The sequence below is a fragment of the Pleurodeles waltl genome, chromosome 8 (assembly GCF_031143425.1).
Source record: "Pleurodeles waltl isolate 20211129_DDA chromosome 8, aPleWal1.hap1.20221129, whole genome shotgun sequence".
NCBI classification, from domain to species: Eukaryota; Metazoa; Chordata; class Amphibia; order Caudata; family Salamandridae; genus Pleurodeles; species Pleurodeles waltl.
In genome coordinates this window covers 1,302,762,605-1,302,780,855 of record NC_090447.1, presented here as the reverse complement: position 1 = coordinate 1,302,780,855, position 18,251 = coordinate 1,302,762,605, and the positions used below count along the sequence as shown (strand labels likewise).

Here is an 18,251-nt window from a genome sequence, read left to right as displayed (position 1 = left end):
GCAGGAAGGGGGTTACCTCAGCTCTGGACACCTTAGGGGTGGTCCTAGCTGGGGTGGTCACTCCCCCCTGTTTTTCCTAATTTTGCCACCAGACTTGCCAACAAAACAGGGTTTTGCCGGGGGCGGGCATCTCCACCAGCTGGAGTGCCCTGGGGCATTGTAACCCGAGGCTTGAGTCTTTGAGGCTCACCGCCATGTGTTACAGTTCCTGCAGCGGAAGGTGTGAAGCACCTCCACCCTGGACATGCCTTGTTTCTGACCCGAGAGTGCACAAATGCACTCACTCCATGTGGTCAGAAACTTGACTGAAAGTGGCAGGCTGGCACAGACCACACAGTCCCACAATAGCAGTGGGGCTAACATACAGGGGACATCTCTAAGATGCCCTCTGTGTGCATTTTTCAATAAATCCCACTGTGGCATCAGTGTGGGTTTATTGTGCTGAGAAGTTTGATACCAAACGTCCCAGTATTTGGTGAAGCCATTATGGTGCTGTGGAGTTCGTAATGACAAACTCCCAGACCATATACTCAATATGGCTAAACTGCACTTACAATGTCTAAGAATGGACCTAGACACTGTGGGGTCATTTTGCTCATGCAGCTGTGCCCTCACTTGTGGTATAATGCACCCTTCCTTAGGGCTGTCAGGCCTACTAGAGTGGTGACTTACCTATGGCACAGGCAGTGGTTTGTGGGCATGGCACCCTGAGAGAGTATTTTTCTCCCCACCAGCACACACAAGCTGCAAGACAGTGTGCATGTGCTGAGTGAGGGGTCCCCTAGGGTGGCATAGTACATGCTGCAGCCCTTAGAGTCCTTCCCCAGCCACAGGGTCCTTGGTACCATGGGTACCTTTCACAAGGGACTTAACTGTGTGCCAGGGCTGTGCCAATTGTGGAAACAAAGGTACAGTTTTAGGGAAAGAACATTGGTGCTGGGGCCTGGTTAGCAGGGTCTCAGCACACTTTCAAAGTTGGCATCAACACTAGGCAAAAAGTGAGGGGGTAACCATGCCAACAGTGGCCCTTTCCTACAGTGTTCAACACATCTACACAGCTGTGATGTATTAGGAGCACATGTGTTTTGTAAACCCATTAATTGTACACAGGCAGTACAAAATTATGTAGAGAGGTAAAACGGTAGTTACCCACCACTGTGTAAACTTTAAAACAAACTAACACACACATTTGATGATGTCATCAGTGATGTCAGTGATGTCATAGAACGTGTTACAAGTGATGGAATATGTGAGATTGTAAGCAGTGTGTGGGTGGGGAGGATGCAGGTTATAGTTTGCCAAAGGGCCTGACATGGCCTGTAGCCAACCCCCTGCTGTGCACAGTTAAAGGCCTTGTGCTGCAAAGGGTTTGCTTTCATATTGTAATGAAATATTTCTTTACCTTACAAAAACCCTAGAAAATCACTGAAAAAAACAAAGGTTAAAGTAAAGCTACAGGGAGTGCAGAATTATTAGGCAAGTTGTATTTTTGAGGATTAATGTTATTATTGAACAACAACCATGTTCTCAATGAACCCAAAAAACTCATTAATATCAAAGCTGAATATTTTTGGAAGTAGTTTTTAGTTTGTTTTTAGTTTTAGCTATGTTAGGGGGATATCTGTGTGTGCAGGTGACTATTACTGTGCATAATTATTAGGCAACTTAACAAAAAAAAAATATATACCCATTTCAATTATTTATTATTACCAGTGAAACCAATATAACATCTCAACATTCACAAATATACATTTCTGACATTCAAAAACAAAACAAAAACAAATCAGTGACCAATATAGCCACCTTTCTTTGCAAGGACGCTCAAAAGCCTGCCATCCATGGATTCTGTCAGTGTTTTGATCTGTTCACCATCAACATTGCGTGCAGCAGCAACCACAGCCTCCCAGACACTGTTCAGAGAGGTGTACTGTTTTCCCTCCTTGTAAATCTCACATTTGATGATGGACCACAGGTTCTCAATGGGGTTCAGATCAGGTGAACAAGGAGGCCATGTCATTAGATTTCCTTCTTTTATACCCTTTCTTGCCAGCCACGCTGTGGAGTACTTGGACGCGTGTGATGGAGCATTGTCCTGCATGAAAATCATGTTTTTCTTGAAGGATGCAGACTTCTTCCTGTACCACTGCTTGAAGAAGGTGTCTTCCAGGAACTGGCAGTAGGACTGGGAGTTGAGCTTGACTCCATCCTCAATCCGAAAAGGCCCCACAAGCTCATCTTTGATGATACCAGCCCAAACCAGTACTCCACCTCCACCTTGCTGGCGTCTGAGTCGGACTGGAGCTCTCTGCCCTTTACCAATCCAGCCACGGGCCCATCCATCTGGCCCATCAAGACTCACTCTCATTTCATCAGTCCATAAAACCTTAGAAAAATCAGTCTTGAGATATTTATTGGCCCAGTCTTGACGTTTCAGCTTGTGTGTCTTGTTCAGTGGTGGTCGTCTTTCAGCCTTTCTTACCTTGGCCATGTCTCTGAGTATTGCACACCTTGTGCTTTTGGGCACTCCAGTGATGTTGCAGCTCTGAAATATGGCCAAACTGGTGGCAAGTGGCATCGTGGCAGCTGCACGCTTGACTTTTCTCAGTTCATGGGCAGTTATTTTGCGCCTTGGTTTTTCCACACGCTTCTTGCGACCCTGTTGACTATTTTGAATGAAACGCTTGATTGTTCGATGATCACGCTTCAGAAGCTTTGCAATTTTAAGAGTGCTGCATCCCTCTGCAAGATATCTCACTATTTTTGCCTTTTCGGAGCCTGTCAAGTCCTTCTTTTGACCCATTTTGCCAAAGGAAAGGAAGTTGCCTAATAATTATGCACACCTGATATAGGGTGTTGATGTCATTAGACCACACCCCTTCTCATTACAGAGATGCACATCACCTAATATGCTTAATTGGTAGTAGGCTTTCAAGCCTATACAGCTTGGAGTAAGACAACATGCATAAAGAGGATGATGTGGTCAAAATACTCATTTGCCTAATAATTCTGCACTCCCTGTATAGTTAGGTCTGATAAGTAAATCTGTTTTTGTTTAAAAAAAAAAAAAAAAAAACTTAGCATATTACTGTAAAAACTAAAGGTTAAAGTAAATTATAGTTAGGTGATTATGTCAGTGACAACATTAACATTTTTACTTAAAAAAAAAAAAGCAAGAATTCACCAGTTATAGTTACCCGGTGAGTTAATTGTCTGACCATACATTAAATTTCGGCGGATGAAATCTACTGAAATTCAACAGGGTAAAAGTGTACAGCAGTTACTGTACCAGGCAGAATTTAGTGCAGCAAGGACCAACATTTGCATTTTATTCCACAGCAACTCCTAATAACTGCTGTTTATTGCACATGTATATTGCTGTATCCCAATATATTTATTTATCTGGTGCTATAAAAAGCACCTGGATTCCGACAACTTAGAATCAGGGCGTAAGTAGCACCAATACACCCCAGATACCATCCTGAAGATACGACCCCGATCCTGGCAAGACCTGCAACCAAGTCCTTTCTTAATGAAGCAGTACACAGTTGCACTATAGATTTCAATTTTTTTCATTCATAATAAAAATGATTTTTAATAAATGTGCATCCCTGAGTCTGGGTCTGCAGACCATTGGATGCAATACAAAATGTCAGCTTGTAGGCTCTCCTTGACCGAAGTCTGGGCCTCGGGAACTAGGCTTATGTTTCTCTTTGTATTTACTCTTTCCCTAGCTGCCATAACAGCCTAGGGGGAGAGGCAGCTCTATGCCGCATCAAGCTACCTGTTATGTTATTTTATGTTTATTTTTAGACTATACTTTCACACAGCTTCTTGGCATTAATGGAAAAGCAATCTGTGAAACCATAGCTAAATGAAGATCATATATTATCCGTTAATAGAACAAAAGAAAACCATTAATTAAAAAGATAGCTTTTCACCAATCTGTTAAAATAAAACACGATTCAGAGGGCAGATAGATTGTTATTGTGTATCGGAATATGAATATGAATATTGGCCTATCTCCAAATATAACATAATTAGCCTGAGGTGCCAGAAGAAGAAGACGATTTTCAGAAGGATTCTTTTTAAAAGTCACAACTCGGCAACGCTGTATTGAGCATCTTGACAGCCTAGGTAGCCAATGCCAAATGTGGAGTCTGTGAGGATGCCAAGGTTACATAACACTTTGGCTGCGGCCGGCCACGTAGCAGGGGATGTAATGGGGGTACGGTGACTTGCATCTGTGGTGGTATGCAGCGCCTCTGTTGTCATTAGATTAAGGGCAAACATCCACCAACTGATAAAGGCCAAACGGTTTGCTAAAGCCTCCAGGTCTTAACTGATGAACACAGATTGTAATGGAAGGGAGAGGCTGAAGGTGAGTTGGCTACTTTTGCAGACTGAACAAGAATGGGAAAATAATGACCCCTGCAGGGCACTGCAACTTAGTTTTGTTGATCCAGATGAAAAATTGAGGAGTCCTACTGCCTGTTTCTTTCTGGCAAAAGGGAATTAATTGAGTTTTGGACCTTGCCTCTAAACCCTGATTCTTTCAGCACCTTGGTTGAGATGCTCTGATCTTTAATGTACAAACCTGCTGCATTGCAGTTTTCTCTTTAAGCCTTCCACACATTCACGAACATCAGAACACTTTTCTGCAGTCAAAAAGGCCTTTTCCAGCGGACGAAAAGCACCTGTACCTTGCACACTTTTAGGAATGGGGATGTCATGTTTTTTTGGGGGGCAAAACAGTTCCTTTCACTCTACTTGCTCCTGTGATGGAGGACATTTTTGTACATGGTCTTATAAGAAGTAAACAAGATGGCAGCTTTCAGAAATGTTTCTGAAGCTTCTATCCAATAATATTGCTTTTATCCATAATTAAATGTAATTGTTATTTCTGTTCACGAATGTAAAAAAAACGCATTGCTTTAATTGAATGGTGTCATTTTTGTAACTTCTGATTTTCAAAAGCAGCGTAGAAGTATGCACACTGTATAGTGACTTTCTTTAATCTCTCCCAAACGGCTGGCTGCAAATGCATCAAGCCAACAAATGGTACAGAATGAAGCTGAGCCCTACATCCCTGCTAAATTGTGTGCTACTCTCCAGCTTTCCATGGGAAACTGTACTTTGGAACCCCCTATGTAAATATAATGTATTTGTACTCTAATTACGAAGGCAATACATGAAACTTAACTAATTACCCAACTTAACTAATTACCCTCTGTACATCATTTTGTGAATGAGATATGATTGAGAATTTTTTTCAATATATGCATTTCTAACTAACATAATTTGTTTTTAAAAATATTTTTTAGGAAAGCGTTGGCAGAAAAGTACATAATGACGGCAGCTAAGCTGATAGCACCTGTAATTGAAACATCCTTTGCCATAGGCTATGACTGGTAGGATCTGTATTCAGTGTCATTAAACTACATTGCATATCTTTTTCTGTCTGTAAATGTGCTGTGATCTTTAGATACTTTTAACTCGGAATGTTTCTAATGCTATTAGAACACTTGTATTGAGCCTTTAAAATTCTCGTTCAATAATTTAGACTTTTGCATACAAACTCAGTAAAGTGGGGAGGGAAATAAGTGTTAGGAGAATCACGTGCCCAGGGTCCTTGTAGTAGAAATGTGTGCGTGTGAGAAGTTGGCAATTGTGATTGGTAAAGAATTCCAAGCCAAAATTATTTCAGTTCATATTTTTTCTGCCCAAAGGCTCATCTCATTGTAGGTTTCCTTAGGCGAACTCTAGAGCTGAAAGTATGTGACAGTCGACACACTTGGTTGTAATGGGTATAGAACCCTATGTAGAGATAAAATCGATTAATGTCTGTCTGCCCATGATCTCATGTCATTACAAGTTTTCTTGGTCATGCCCAGTTGTATATTATTTCGTTTAGTTCTCAGGTTTGGCTGAGTTTAATTCCACCATGGGTTGTATTACTCAGAGAGAGGAAGGAATAAGTGAGGGTGAAAATAAAGTGCCACTGGCAAGTGTTTTGTTTCTTGTTCATGCGTTCCTGTGGGGGTGTCCTTTTGAGTGTGGTTGATTTAGTTATCCACGTAAATGAGTAGTAAAGATGTTACCTTCATAGTTTCTTCGCCAAGGTATGGGTAATAGACGTGATTTTTGATTTTCTAGTCTTCGCTACTGCCTTAAAGGCTGCAAGTTTCTTGTTAATATCAGGGAGGTATTCCAGCTGGAGCAGTGTCTAAGTAATTGTATGACCGTCCAACTGAGTTTTCTTATGAGTTTCTCCATAAAGATATTTCTGCTCTTTGAGTACTATTCACTTTATAAATGGATATGTGTTATGTTTTCAGTTAATTTCCCTTTGCAGAAGAATTCTGACCTGAAGATCTTATTCCATCTGTGGCTTTCCTTATGCAAGTCCAGCAGGTTGAGTCTTACTAGGGCAACATTTTGGCGTTCATCATTTCCTTGCAAGGTGGCTATATATGGGTACTGTTGCGGGGGTAGTTTGTATGCCTCCATTTATGACACCCTCTGATTATGGCCACTTTTTTGCCATTCTTTCTAATTGAGTTTAATTTATTCTCTTCTGACTATTGTTTTATTAGGCTTCTGGACTGGCAGTATTCCCAGTCCAAACTCTTGGGAAACTTGTGCAACCCTGCCTCTAGACAGAAATTGCTTAGGATGTTCTTACACAATAAAATAATACACATGTCTTCGCATATTCTCCTTATGTCTCCTTTAATCCAGCTATTAAACAAAGTCAAAAGATTTTTATTACACTTTTTTTTTTATTTCCAAGAGCTCCTGGTCAACTGACAATATCATAGATTTATGACTAAATAATGGCTCATGGGGGGGCGTGGCCTGTGGAGCATGGCAGCGGCAGCAGAGCTGTAACTCTCCGTAGCGGCCTGTGGCTGCGAGGACTGTTATCCTGAGCAGAGGCAAACTAAAATCAACTGGAGACAGGGGGAAGAAGCTGCGGATGCCCCTGATCGAAATGGAAGTGAGCTCCCCTCCTGGAGAAGCTAGAAACAAAGGGACACGCAGGAAGGCCGATGCGGGCCAGATAATCAAGATAGCTTGGGGGCTTGCACACGGGGTCAAACAGCGAATGGCTCTGCGGCTTCAGGATACATGATAGCGGTCACGGCAGACACCCTGTGTTTGTTGTCAGCTTGCTGATGTGCCCTTGGGATTGAGATGGTGGCCTCAGCGGAAGAGCAGGGAGCTGCAGGGCATCTGATGCTGTGTGACCGCTGTGGCCTTGAGAGGAGAGCCAGACTGCCGATGGACCATACCAAGGGCCTGCCATTATATAGAGACATAAAAAAGTGAGTAGGTACTGGGGCATATGAGTGAGGCACTGCTCGTAAGAGCGGGCACAGTATTTAGTCTTACAATCACTGAAGAGAGGGGCTGGACAGTGCTTACAAAAGCTGGTCCAGTATTGAGACTTACAAACACTGAAGGGGGGGGGCGCACGACACAGGTGGTGGAGGACAGAGTATCTCTGGGTAGAGTTAAATAAGTGACGACACACCAGGGTGGACCCAGAGAAGAACTATCACTCCTTACTGCCACTGAGGTGCACCATAGACCCGAAGGGCTAGGGCCCAAAGTGACTGAGTTGCATTAGTAAACCATACAGCTGAGAGACTGCACCACCCACATGCAACAGTCCTTCCCAGAGCCTGGCAACCACATAGCCCCAGAAGTTCCCCAGGAACTGGTGTATTCCCCCAGTCGAGACCCAGACAGCAACTATTGGGGTGCTCGTGCCTGAGGGTGTCAGTCTGAAGTTATGTGGGGACTCAGGCAATGACTGCGACTCTGACGGAGGCAGCCCTACTACTGCCACAATGACTGCGAGAGATAGGGCGAAACAGTACCGATTACCAATGCTGTTATACTAGGGCGCCTTAGCTCTAGCTGTCTGCTGTGATGTACGCCACTATGGGGCACCCTCAATCCTCACAGGAAGCCAGGGGAGACCCCTCTGAGGGTGAAAATAACACACCAGACTCATTGCATCATAGAGACTAAATGGTGCTAGACTCTCACACAGTGACGATATGGTAGCTATTAAGGATACTAAGGAATCACTGGAAAGAAAGATTGAAACAGTGGTGACTTACGTCAATTTGCTATGGGAAGATCACAAAAGCTTGGCTGACAGAGTGGCGGATGCTTAATCCACCCTGGCACAGGCTAGGCCTATGATCCTATCTCACAATGAGAAACTGGCTCAACTGGAAAAGGAGGTTAAAGCACTTCGTGCAAAGATGGACGATGCGGAGGGCTGCTCTTGTAGAAATATTGTACAAGTGGTTGGACTTCCGGAGAGAGTAGAAGAAAAATCCATGGAATCATATATAGAAGAGTGGCTGATGAACACTGTGTTGGACGGCAAACCCTCCAAATGGTTCACAGTGAAAAGGGTGCATAAAGTGCCACAGGATCTACCCCACGAATAACAAAAGTGAGGCTTCTAAACTACAGAGACACAGTATTAAAGGCAACAAGAACACATGGCCTCTGGCAAGTGGAGGGTAGCACGATCTCAATATATATGGACTTTATGAGAGCGGTGCAGCAACAGAGAGCCACCTACCTGTCGGTCAAATGCCTCCTCAGAACATTGGACATACAGCCTGCACTGTTCTTACCAGCAAGGCTCCATATCGTAGTTGAAGGTGGGACACATTTCTTCACAAATCCGACAGAGGTCTGGGACTGGCTGGAACAGCAAAGATCTCCGTCCCCACCAAACGAACAAAGAGCAAACACAGATGATGGTTTGCAGACGCGCAGGTGGAAGCAGAGGCAATGCAGACGGCCTCCTTGGCCAGCGCAAAAGCTCAACCGTGAACAAGTGGAAAGGGAACAAGCAGAGGTCATGAAGGCAGTGAAGAGGCAAAGAGAAATCTCGGGTGGAACCGGGTTGAATGTGTTACAAGAGACACTGGAAGAGTCAGAAGAGGATGAATCGAGATCTACTACCTCAGCGACAAGCCCATTGCCACAGGAGGTAACACCAATGACCTCAGAGGAAATTATTTAAACTTGAGATACTGCTAGATAGCCTCTACTATGTGGAAGACAAACTGATCATGAACGCGCACAGTAGCGCCTGAGCTGAACAATACTGCAGTTCCCCCTGATGCCACTGGTTGTTAACCAAATTATTGTTTTAATTACTTACTTAAGTCCGGGGCGAATGGCGTACTTTGAATTGGGGAAGCGGCTAGTTCAATGTCCGCAACATGGTAAGGTATGGTGGGGCAGGAGTTGGGGGAGGTATTGTTCATTGGTCCTATGGTACAATTTGAGGGAAGGGGTAAAGTTGCCATGCAGATAATATCAGCCGAGTGGAACGTTTCTGGAACCACATATACATTGACTAATGACCATCATAACAGTATTGACATGGAATGTTAGTGGACTAGGACACAGAATTAGAGGGGATTGGTGCATAAGGCCCTAGCACACTACGCAACTGACTTAGTGTTTCTGCAAGATTTGCATATGTGTAAGACAAATGCCCCGAGACTCACCAGAGGCAAATATAAGCTGCTGGGCCATGCTGGCTATTCCAAAAGCTCTAGAGGAGTGGCCATGATGGCACGAAAATCCTTTCCCTTAGAGGTCACCAAAATCTGATGCAATACATAAGGCCACTATATAGCTTTAGTGGGCAGATGGGAGGGGGAAATGCTCATTAGTGTCTTTGCACCGCCAGGCCTCCAGCTTGATTCATTACATGCCCTAAGCAGCCTGGTAACAGAGATTCCACAAACAATAATGATAATAGAGGGGTTTTCAACATGCTTATGGACAGAGACAGGACCTATAAGAAACAAGTACGAGTACCACACCAGGGGAAACTTAGTGGATTCGCCAGGGCACTGGCTAATACGCCACTCTGCTACTGTAGAGTATTCTCACCACTCCGGGACACACAATGTACAGTGCCGGATAGATTACATATTCACCCCTGTGTGCTCACTACATAGATGTACAGACGCACAGTTTTTTGCACAGTATCAGATCACTCTCCACACAAGAGTAAACTACAGACATACACAGTTTCTTGAATGAATGCCTGGCGAATTGTGTCATGGAGGCTTATCTCCCCTCAAGAAGTAGACAGACAGTCCTAAGACATAGATTATTACTTTAAGGAGAATGAAGACAAGGGCGTAGATGAGATGGTCTTGTGGGAAGCCTATAAGGTGACATGAGGGGGAGAGATCGTAGCAGGTGAAGTAGCGGATAAAAGAAAGCGGAATCAAAAATGTGACGAATTAGAACAGGAAATACACACCTTGGAGGCTGAATATGCACAGCATCCAGTATCTGAGGTGGAACGACAGCCACGAAAGCTAGGGAGAAATACAGAGTAACAACCACAAATGAGGTAAAATTGATATACCACACCAAAAAATGCTGTATATATGAGAGTTGAAATAAAGCTGGGAAGATGCTGACATGGTTGTACATAAAGAGGCTGCGAGGTTGCACATTACAGTAATGATTGATCCCCAGGGAGTTAAGCTACACACTAGTGTCAGCATAGTAGAGACAGTGACAAGCTAACTGAGAGACCTTTACAGGGGAGCGTATTAGAGGCTCAAGGGGGAACTCCAGGAATTTGTAAACAATAGACCCTGTAGAAGACTGGACAAGTCAGGGGCTATGGCACTGGAAGAGGAGGAGGTGACAGAGAGGGAAATATGTGTAGCTCTAGCCCAACTGCAACCTGGGAAGATGATAGGTTCTAATGTACTCCCAGTGGAGGTTTTTATGTTCATCAAGGCATATAGTGACGGGGTGTTGCCTGAAGACTTAGGGATGTAAATAGTAATCCCAGTGTTGAGGCCCGGAAAGTAGGCAGACAACTGGGACCCATATAGCCCATTATCAATGTTTAACGTGGATGCGAAGATCTTAGCTAAAGCCCTGACGAACCACATCAGGGCAGGGTGATAACAGAGCTGCTACACCTGAACCAAAACGGCTTTATGCCACATCGCTCCACTCGATTTAACCTTAGGAGATGTGAAACATCCTGGCGTCTGCATCAGGGCTGCAGGTCCCTCTAGCAGAGGCCTCTCTGGATGCTCATAAAGCATTCATCTCGGTGGAGTGGCCCTATATGTTTGCGAACCTGGCAAAGATGGGATTTGGCCACCAATTCTTGAACCGGTTCCGGCTATTATACACAAAGCCACGAGCAAGGGTGAGAGTGAACACGGGGTACTGTCTGGGGTTTTCCTGGTAGAGAGGGGGATGCAGCAGGGTTGTTCCATGTCACAGCTGCTCTTCACTTTAGTCATGGAGCTTCTGGCTGAATGGATAAACGGAGATCCACTGATAGAAGGTTGGAGGTGGGGTGCAGCATTGGAGGAAAGAATATCACTGTATGCTGATGACATACTTTTAAACCTGGCAGACCCTGACAGATATCTTGATCATATCAGAGAGATATTTGAGATCTTTGGAGAATATGGCAGCCTTTAAATTAACTGGGATAAGTCCTTGATTTTCGCTGTGGGTAACTGAAAAGCAGAGACATCCCTCCCAGTGCCTCTCACAGTGGAAAGAACCCATTTAAAATACTTGGGCCTATGGATGCCCGCGTCCCCAGCCACGCACTTTGAGGATAATATTACATCACTAGTCCAGAGTTTGAGGGAAGATATCAGACACTGGGAGAACCCACCACTAACGCTGCTGGGAAAAGTGGCAGTTTTTAAAATGGTAACACAACCAAAGTTCCTATGTATAATGCAGAACACACCTTACAGGCTACCTAATAGCTTCTTCAAGGAGATAGATGCACTACTTTGAATGCTTTTCTGGTAGGGTGGAGCGCTGAGAATAGCGCCTTTTCACCTTCATAGATCTGTATAGGAGGGAGGGATAGAGCTACGCAATATGTGTAGACATTATGAGGCGGCACACCTCTCCATAATTAATGAATGGGCTTTTGCACCACAGACATGAGCTGGCTCTGTATACCCTATATCAAAATGAGATATAGTGTGCACAGAGTCCATGGGTTACCAGAGGCTTAACAGAGGCTAAAGTAGATAATACTAATGGTCTCTTTTGTGGTATTGTGGTCGAGCAGTTAGGCTTATCAGAGGGTAGTGCAAAGCATTTGTTGTACACACACAGACAATAGAAGTAGCACACACTCAATGACTTAACTCCAGACCAATGGTTTTTATGTAGCAAAAGTATATTTTCTTAATTTATTTTTAGAACCACAAGATTCAAGTTGCAGGTAAGTTCTTCTATAGTTTCATATTTCACACATGTATCAATAGAACTTTGTTTGAAATCGAAGTTATACAGTTTTTGAAATATTGTAAATTATCTGTTTTAAAAGTTTGACAGTGCAATTTTTAGAAACAGTTCCTGGGGGGAAGAAAAGTTAGATCGATTTGCTGGTAAGTACAACACTTAGAGAGTCCACAGACTAAACACCCACCACCAGCAATACGGGGCCGACCGGGTGCATAAGTCAAAGTGCAGGCAAAATTAACATGGGCTCCTATGGAGACTGAGGGCAGTCGGTTTCAGATCTGTAGGCAGATGAGTACCTGCATCTTCGGAGGGCAGACCTGGGGGGTTTCGAGGAGCACTCAGGGGGGGTGGGTCACAAGTAGGCACCTAACACGCACCCTCAGCTGCACTGGGGCGGTCGGGTGCAGGGTGCAAACAAGCCATCGGGTTTCCAATGATTCTCATTGAAGGGACTCAGGGGTCACTGAGAGGCTGCAGCTGAGGTCCAGGGGGTGGGCTTTGGTAAACCACAGGCTGGACAGAGAGGAGGGCCGCCTGCTGAACGTTGCTGCACCGCAGGTTGGGTTCTCCAAGGCGTGGGGGCTGCGGGTGCAGTGTGTCTTTAGTTGCTGGATATCTTCATCTGGAGCTTTCGTGGTCAGGGGTGCCCTCGGGATTCCCTCTGCAGGCATCATTGTGGAGGGGTGGAGAGGTCAACCCAGGGTCAGCACTTGCTCATAATCGCCTGGGGATCTTCTCTAGCTGGTTGGCCACCTGGACATGGGCAGTGGGCGTCTGGTGCAGAGTAGTCAGGACTCACGCATTGGGAGTGAGGCTGGAGTCCTTAGTTATTGTTTCTTCTTTTGACAGGGCTGTTGTCTACGGGAGTTCTTGATTTTTTTGGGTGCAGGGCAGTCCTCTGGAGCTTGGCAGAGGTCGCTGGTCCCACTGGATGCATCACTGTGCTTGTGCAGGTTCTTTGGAGCAGGAGACAGGCCGGTAGGAGTCTTCCTTCTTCTCTGCTGGAGGTTTCAGCTGTGCAGTCCTTCTTCTTGTCAGGTCACCAGGAATCTGGTGACCTGGGTTCAGGGAACCCTTAAATACAGGATTTAGGGGTGTTACAGAGGTAAGTGAGCAGTAGCCAATGGCAACTGTCCCTGAGGGTGGCTATACTCTTCCTGTGCCCACTTCCTTTGGGGAGGGGCGCACAAACCTAACCCTATTGGTCCCTGTCCTCCAAAGCAAGATGGAGGATTTTGCAGGGAGGCTCTTAAATCCTAGATTTAGGCGGTTTTAGGGGTCAGAGGGCAGTAGCCAATGGCTACTGTCCCTGAGGGTGGCTACACCCTCCTTGTGTCCACTCCCTTTGGGGGGGAGGGGGACACATTTCTATCCCTATTGGTCCCTGTCCTCCACACCAAAATGGAGGATTCTGCAGGGAAGTGGTCACCTCAGCTCTGGACACCTTAGGGGTGGTCCTAGCTAGGGTGGTAACTCCATCCTGTTTTCCCTAATTTTCCCGCCGGACTTGGCGCCAAATGTGGGGCTTTGTCTGGGGATGGACAACTCCAATAGCTGGAGTGACGTGGGGGACTGTAACACAAGGTTTGAGCCTTTGAGGCTCACCGCCAGGTGTTACATTCCTGCAGGGGGAAGGTGTGAAGCACCTCCACCCAGGACAGGCTTTGTTCCTGACCACAGACTGCACAAAGGCTCTCACCCCATGTGATCAGAAACTTGTCTGAAAGTGGCAGGCTGGCACAGATCGGTCAGTCCTGCACTAGCAGTTTGGCTATCATAAAGGGGGCATCTCTTAGATGCCCTCTGGGTGCATTTTGCCATAAATCCCACACTGGCATCAGTGGGGGTTTATTGTGCTGGAAAGTTTGATATCAAACTTCCCAGTATTCAGTGAAGCCATTATGGAGCTGTGGAGTAGGTAATGACAAACTCCCAAACCATATACTCAGTATGGCTACCCCGCACTTACAATGCCTAAGAATGGACTTAGACACTGTAGGGGCATATTGCTCATGCAGCTATGCCCTCACCTCTGGTATAGTGCACCCTGCCTTAGGGCTGTAAAGCCTGCTAGAAAGTTTTACTTACCTATGCTACAGGCAGTGGCTTGTGGGCATGGTACCCTGAGAGGACTCCCATGCTGACTTTGCCCTTTTCTTCCCACCAGCACACACAAGCTGCAGGGGCAGTGTGCACGTGCTGGGTGAGGGGTCCTCCATGGTGGCATGATACATGCTGCAGCCCTTGGGAACCTTCCCTGGCCACAGGGCCCTTGGTACCAATGGTACCTTTTACAAGGGACTTAACTGTGTGCCATGGGTGTGCCAATTGTGAAAACAGAGGTACACATTTTGGGAACGAACACTGGTGCTGTGGCCTGGTTAGCAGGATCCCAACACACTTTCAATCAAAGTTGGCATCAACACTAGGCAAAAAGTGTTTGTTGTGAGGTAACTATGCAAATAGTGGCACCTTCCTACAAGACACATCCTGCAATCCACATGGATATGATGTTGATGGGGGCTAAAGGATATTTAAATATCCTATAGGGACGGAAGCTAAGGAAAGACGCCCCCCCCAGCTACGAGACAGACGGTGGAGCTATGGCATCAACTACATAGGACAATGGGATGGAAGGGCAGACTGACACCAAACACTCCCCTTTGGGTGGGAAACAGGCTGCCGGGACTAACGACAGTGGAGGGCTTTTAGACAGTGGGACCTTATTGGGATCAGCACACTGGCAGATGTTTGAGACTCCAGCGTCATGGTCCCATTCACACACTTCCAAATGGAATATGACATGCACCCCTCACAGCAATACAGATACCTCCAATTAAGTCATGCATTGAAAGTGCACATTGCAGTGGAGGAAGATACAATAGAGTCAACCCCTCTGGAAAATAGTTTGCTAGACACCCCCTCACAGCGAAAATTACATCACAAGCATACCAGATACTTATGAGGAACACTCAAAAAGAATTAGATGCATTAAAGCATAAATGGCAAAATGATGTGGGTGAACTAGAGAATGAGTGGGAAGACATGCAAAAATTCCCCAAACAAGAAGCAATCTAATCCAGGAATAAGATAATACAGCTAAAAAAATTGTACAGAGTTTGCTACACCAAAACACAACTAAACACTATAGGAAGGGTTCCTGATTCGCTTTGTCTGCGCAAGACGAAACACTATTCCACACCCTGTGGGGCTGCCAAAAGTTAACTAGGTACTAGGAGAAAGTTCACCAGCACCTAGAGGAGACTACTGGCATCAGAATGGAGGGATTAGTGAGAAGAGCCCTACTGGGAGAATGGCCAGAAACAGACCCCAGTTCATATCAACAAATATTGATAAATCTAGGACTCTTATTGACGAAAAGAGAGAAAGCACAGAAATGAGGAGCTACTGGACCTCCTAAGATAGTAGATTTGGAATAGGAAATAGACATATGTTGTACGCAAGAGAAGTTAATATATAAAGGCAGAAGATGTCCAATGAAATTTGATAAAGTATGGTCAGGATGGATCAGTGTTTTGGAGGGTTGAGCATGGCAACTTGGGAGGGGGGAGGGAGGGTAACATGGCTTTATTATGTTCTGTATGAATCAGTAAAATCAATGAAAAACTATTAAAAAAAATATATTGGCTCACACTGTTCCAATTTTACATCATGATATAGTGTCTCGATGATTGAAGAGGAGGATGGTCCGAAAACAGTTTCTTCAGGTTGAAACCGTTTTATTGTTTATTTTATCTAGTGCAAACATGAGCCATGAATGTTAGGCCTGTTCACTATAAAACATTAAAAAGGCAGAGTAAAATAGATACAAATACAAGTGCTCATACAAATTTGGCAATCAAAGAACAAGCTATAGCATAACACCCACAAAATGTCAAAACAATATTTAAGTTCAGATACAACTGAAACCTGTTAGGGAGTTCCTCGTTGTAACTACAGTCCATCCATCTCATTTACAGTACTGCACAGAAGGAGAGCTTATATTACAGAGAATGGGATTTTGGTCATACTAAGAAGTGTAATATGATAGGCAATAGCAAGGAGGAAATACGGGCCCTACACCATCTGCAGTAGGACCACCATGTATCCGAAACCACGTGCACAACACCTTGTCCACCTGAACTAAATAGAGGTGTGCACACTTGAGGCATACGTTTTCTTTCCCTAGAAGTCGAAGTCCTTACCTATACATTGTTTTTTTGTAACATGAGGTATCAAGTCTCATTCTAGCCATCTAATCCCACTTGCTTAGTCTTTGGCAGTAAGCATGACCCTGACTATCCAGTAAACATCTATTCTTGCCTACCACTAAGTTCTTCATTGTGCAGCAGCAATCCTGTTTACCTGCCACCTCCCCTTAATTGAATAATCCAGGTCTGTGATAATCCTTGCTTAGAGCACAACTTTCTGACCTTAAAGGTTAAAGTAAATGGTTACATGTGGACTGCACTTGCTGAACATGGCTGCCTGATAGAGAAGTTGCTCATCTGAAAAACCTCCTTGAACAGTGAGGCGAGTAGGCCATCAGATGGGGATCAGCAGCAGGGCAGGGGTGCAATGAGGACTGCAGCATGTTCCCCTGGAGGCCTGGTAGTGAGAGGAGCTGCTGGTGAGCCTGAGGGCCAGGCTGTACTTCAGCCACTGTGACTGGAAAGTATCATGTTTTTGCTACTCTCTGCACATCATAGAGTGATCAGGAAGCATGGACCCTCTAACTGCTGAGGACATAGAGCAGGATCAGAGTGCTGCCACATTGGGGTCGTGTGTCGGCAGTGGAGGAGAGTAGTGGCTTGCTGTGTCTAATGGCGAAGAAGTGGACGAGCCGCAGCAGTGTGGGCTCTGAGGACCCTATGGCAATAGTGGTGCTCGAGGCCCTGAGTGTCTTTTCGTGCTCCTGCCACAGTGATAGTGGAGCTGCCTTCTAATGTGCTCTACCACGTGCGGATGGGGCAGGAGATGTAATTCATTCCTTCTCTGGAACATGCTGCCCTGAGATAACTCCCATTTGTGGCTCAATGCAAGGTGCGACTGCTAGAGGGGATGAGGTGCCCACAGACCCTGGTGGGAAACAATAAAACTCTCTGTAAGTAGGTACACCTTGCCAGATCCATATAGTAAGGCACTGCTATGGTTTAGTCCGGGATGGAAGGATTGGTACTTTGTTGCTCAGTAATACAGTCTTCATGAATAACTAAACGTAGGGTGCACAAACTGTGACCAAGTTGCTGCAGGCTGAAAAGGAAAGTGGGGGAGGCCTCCCACCATACAGTGTTACAAACATTAAATGTAGATGGAGATCTGAGGCAACTGTCAATGGAAATTAGCAATCTGCTGATGGCGATGAATACCAACAATAATACCTTATCCATCTGAAAAGGAATGTCATTTACCAGGCCACAAACTAGAAAAACGAACTCACACTACGCTATACCATAAGGCATCTGAGTATATTGAAACAGACTCGCTACTGATTGGTGCCTACAAGACCAGCTTGAAAACTTGATGGAATTGCAGCAACTTGGAGCTAAGCCAAGACGGTTGGATATCTTTTCATACTGAGGACCAGTGGAGCCATGGGCCACGCAGATGCAAAGACGGGCAGACTGCCCTCGACACCCAGAAAACTGGGAAAACGAAAAAGGAGGGAGAGAGGTGTTGGCCTCCCATCACAGTGTTACAAACTACAAATGTAGATGAAGAGCTGAGGCAACTGTTGCTGGAAATAAGCAAACTGCTGATGGCAAAGAATACCAACATCAATACCTTATCCATCAAAATGGCCCAACTAAAAGAACGAAGTGATAAATATACCACCAGCATTGACATGGCTAAGTGGCACTGTAAGTCTCCTTGACGGCACAGGACAAAAAGATCTTGAAACAATGGTTAAACCTACAGTGCTAAAAAATCAGGACATGGAAGAA

General features: G+C 45.1%; 1 protein-coding gene across 3 annotated transcripts in view; it reads left to right on the top strand.

Annotated features, from left to right (window-relative positions):
* The window catches only part of IFT88 (intraflagellar transport 88), a 497,265-nt gene that overhangs the window by 132,639 nt on the left and 346,375 nt on the right, over window positions 1-18,251 (top strand). For all 3 annotated transcript variants that reach the window (XM_069202281.1, XM_069202279.1, XM_069202280.1), the window contains exon 14: window positions 5,322-5,408. In XM_069202281.1, coding sequence (XP_069058382.1) covers window positions 5,322-5,408 — 87 coding nt within the window. The remainder of the gene's footprint in view (window positions 1-5,321; window positions 5,409-18,251) is intronic.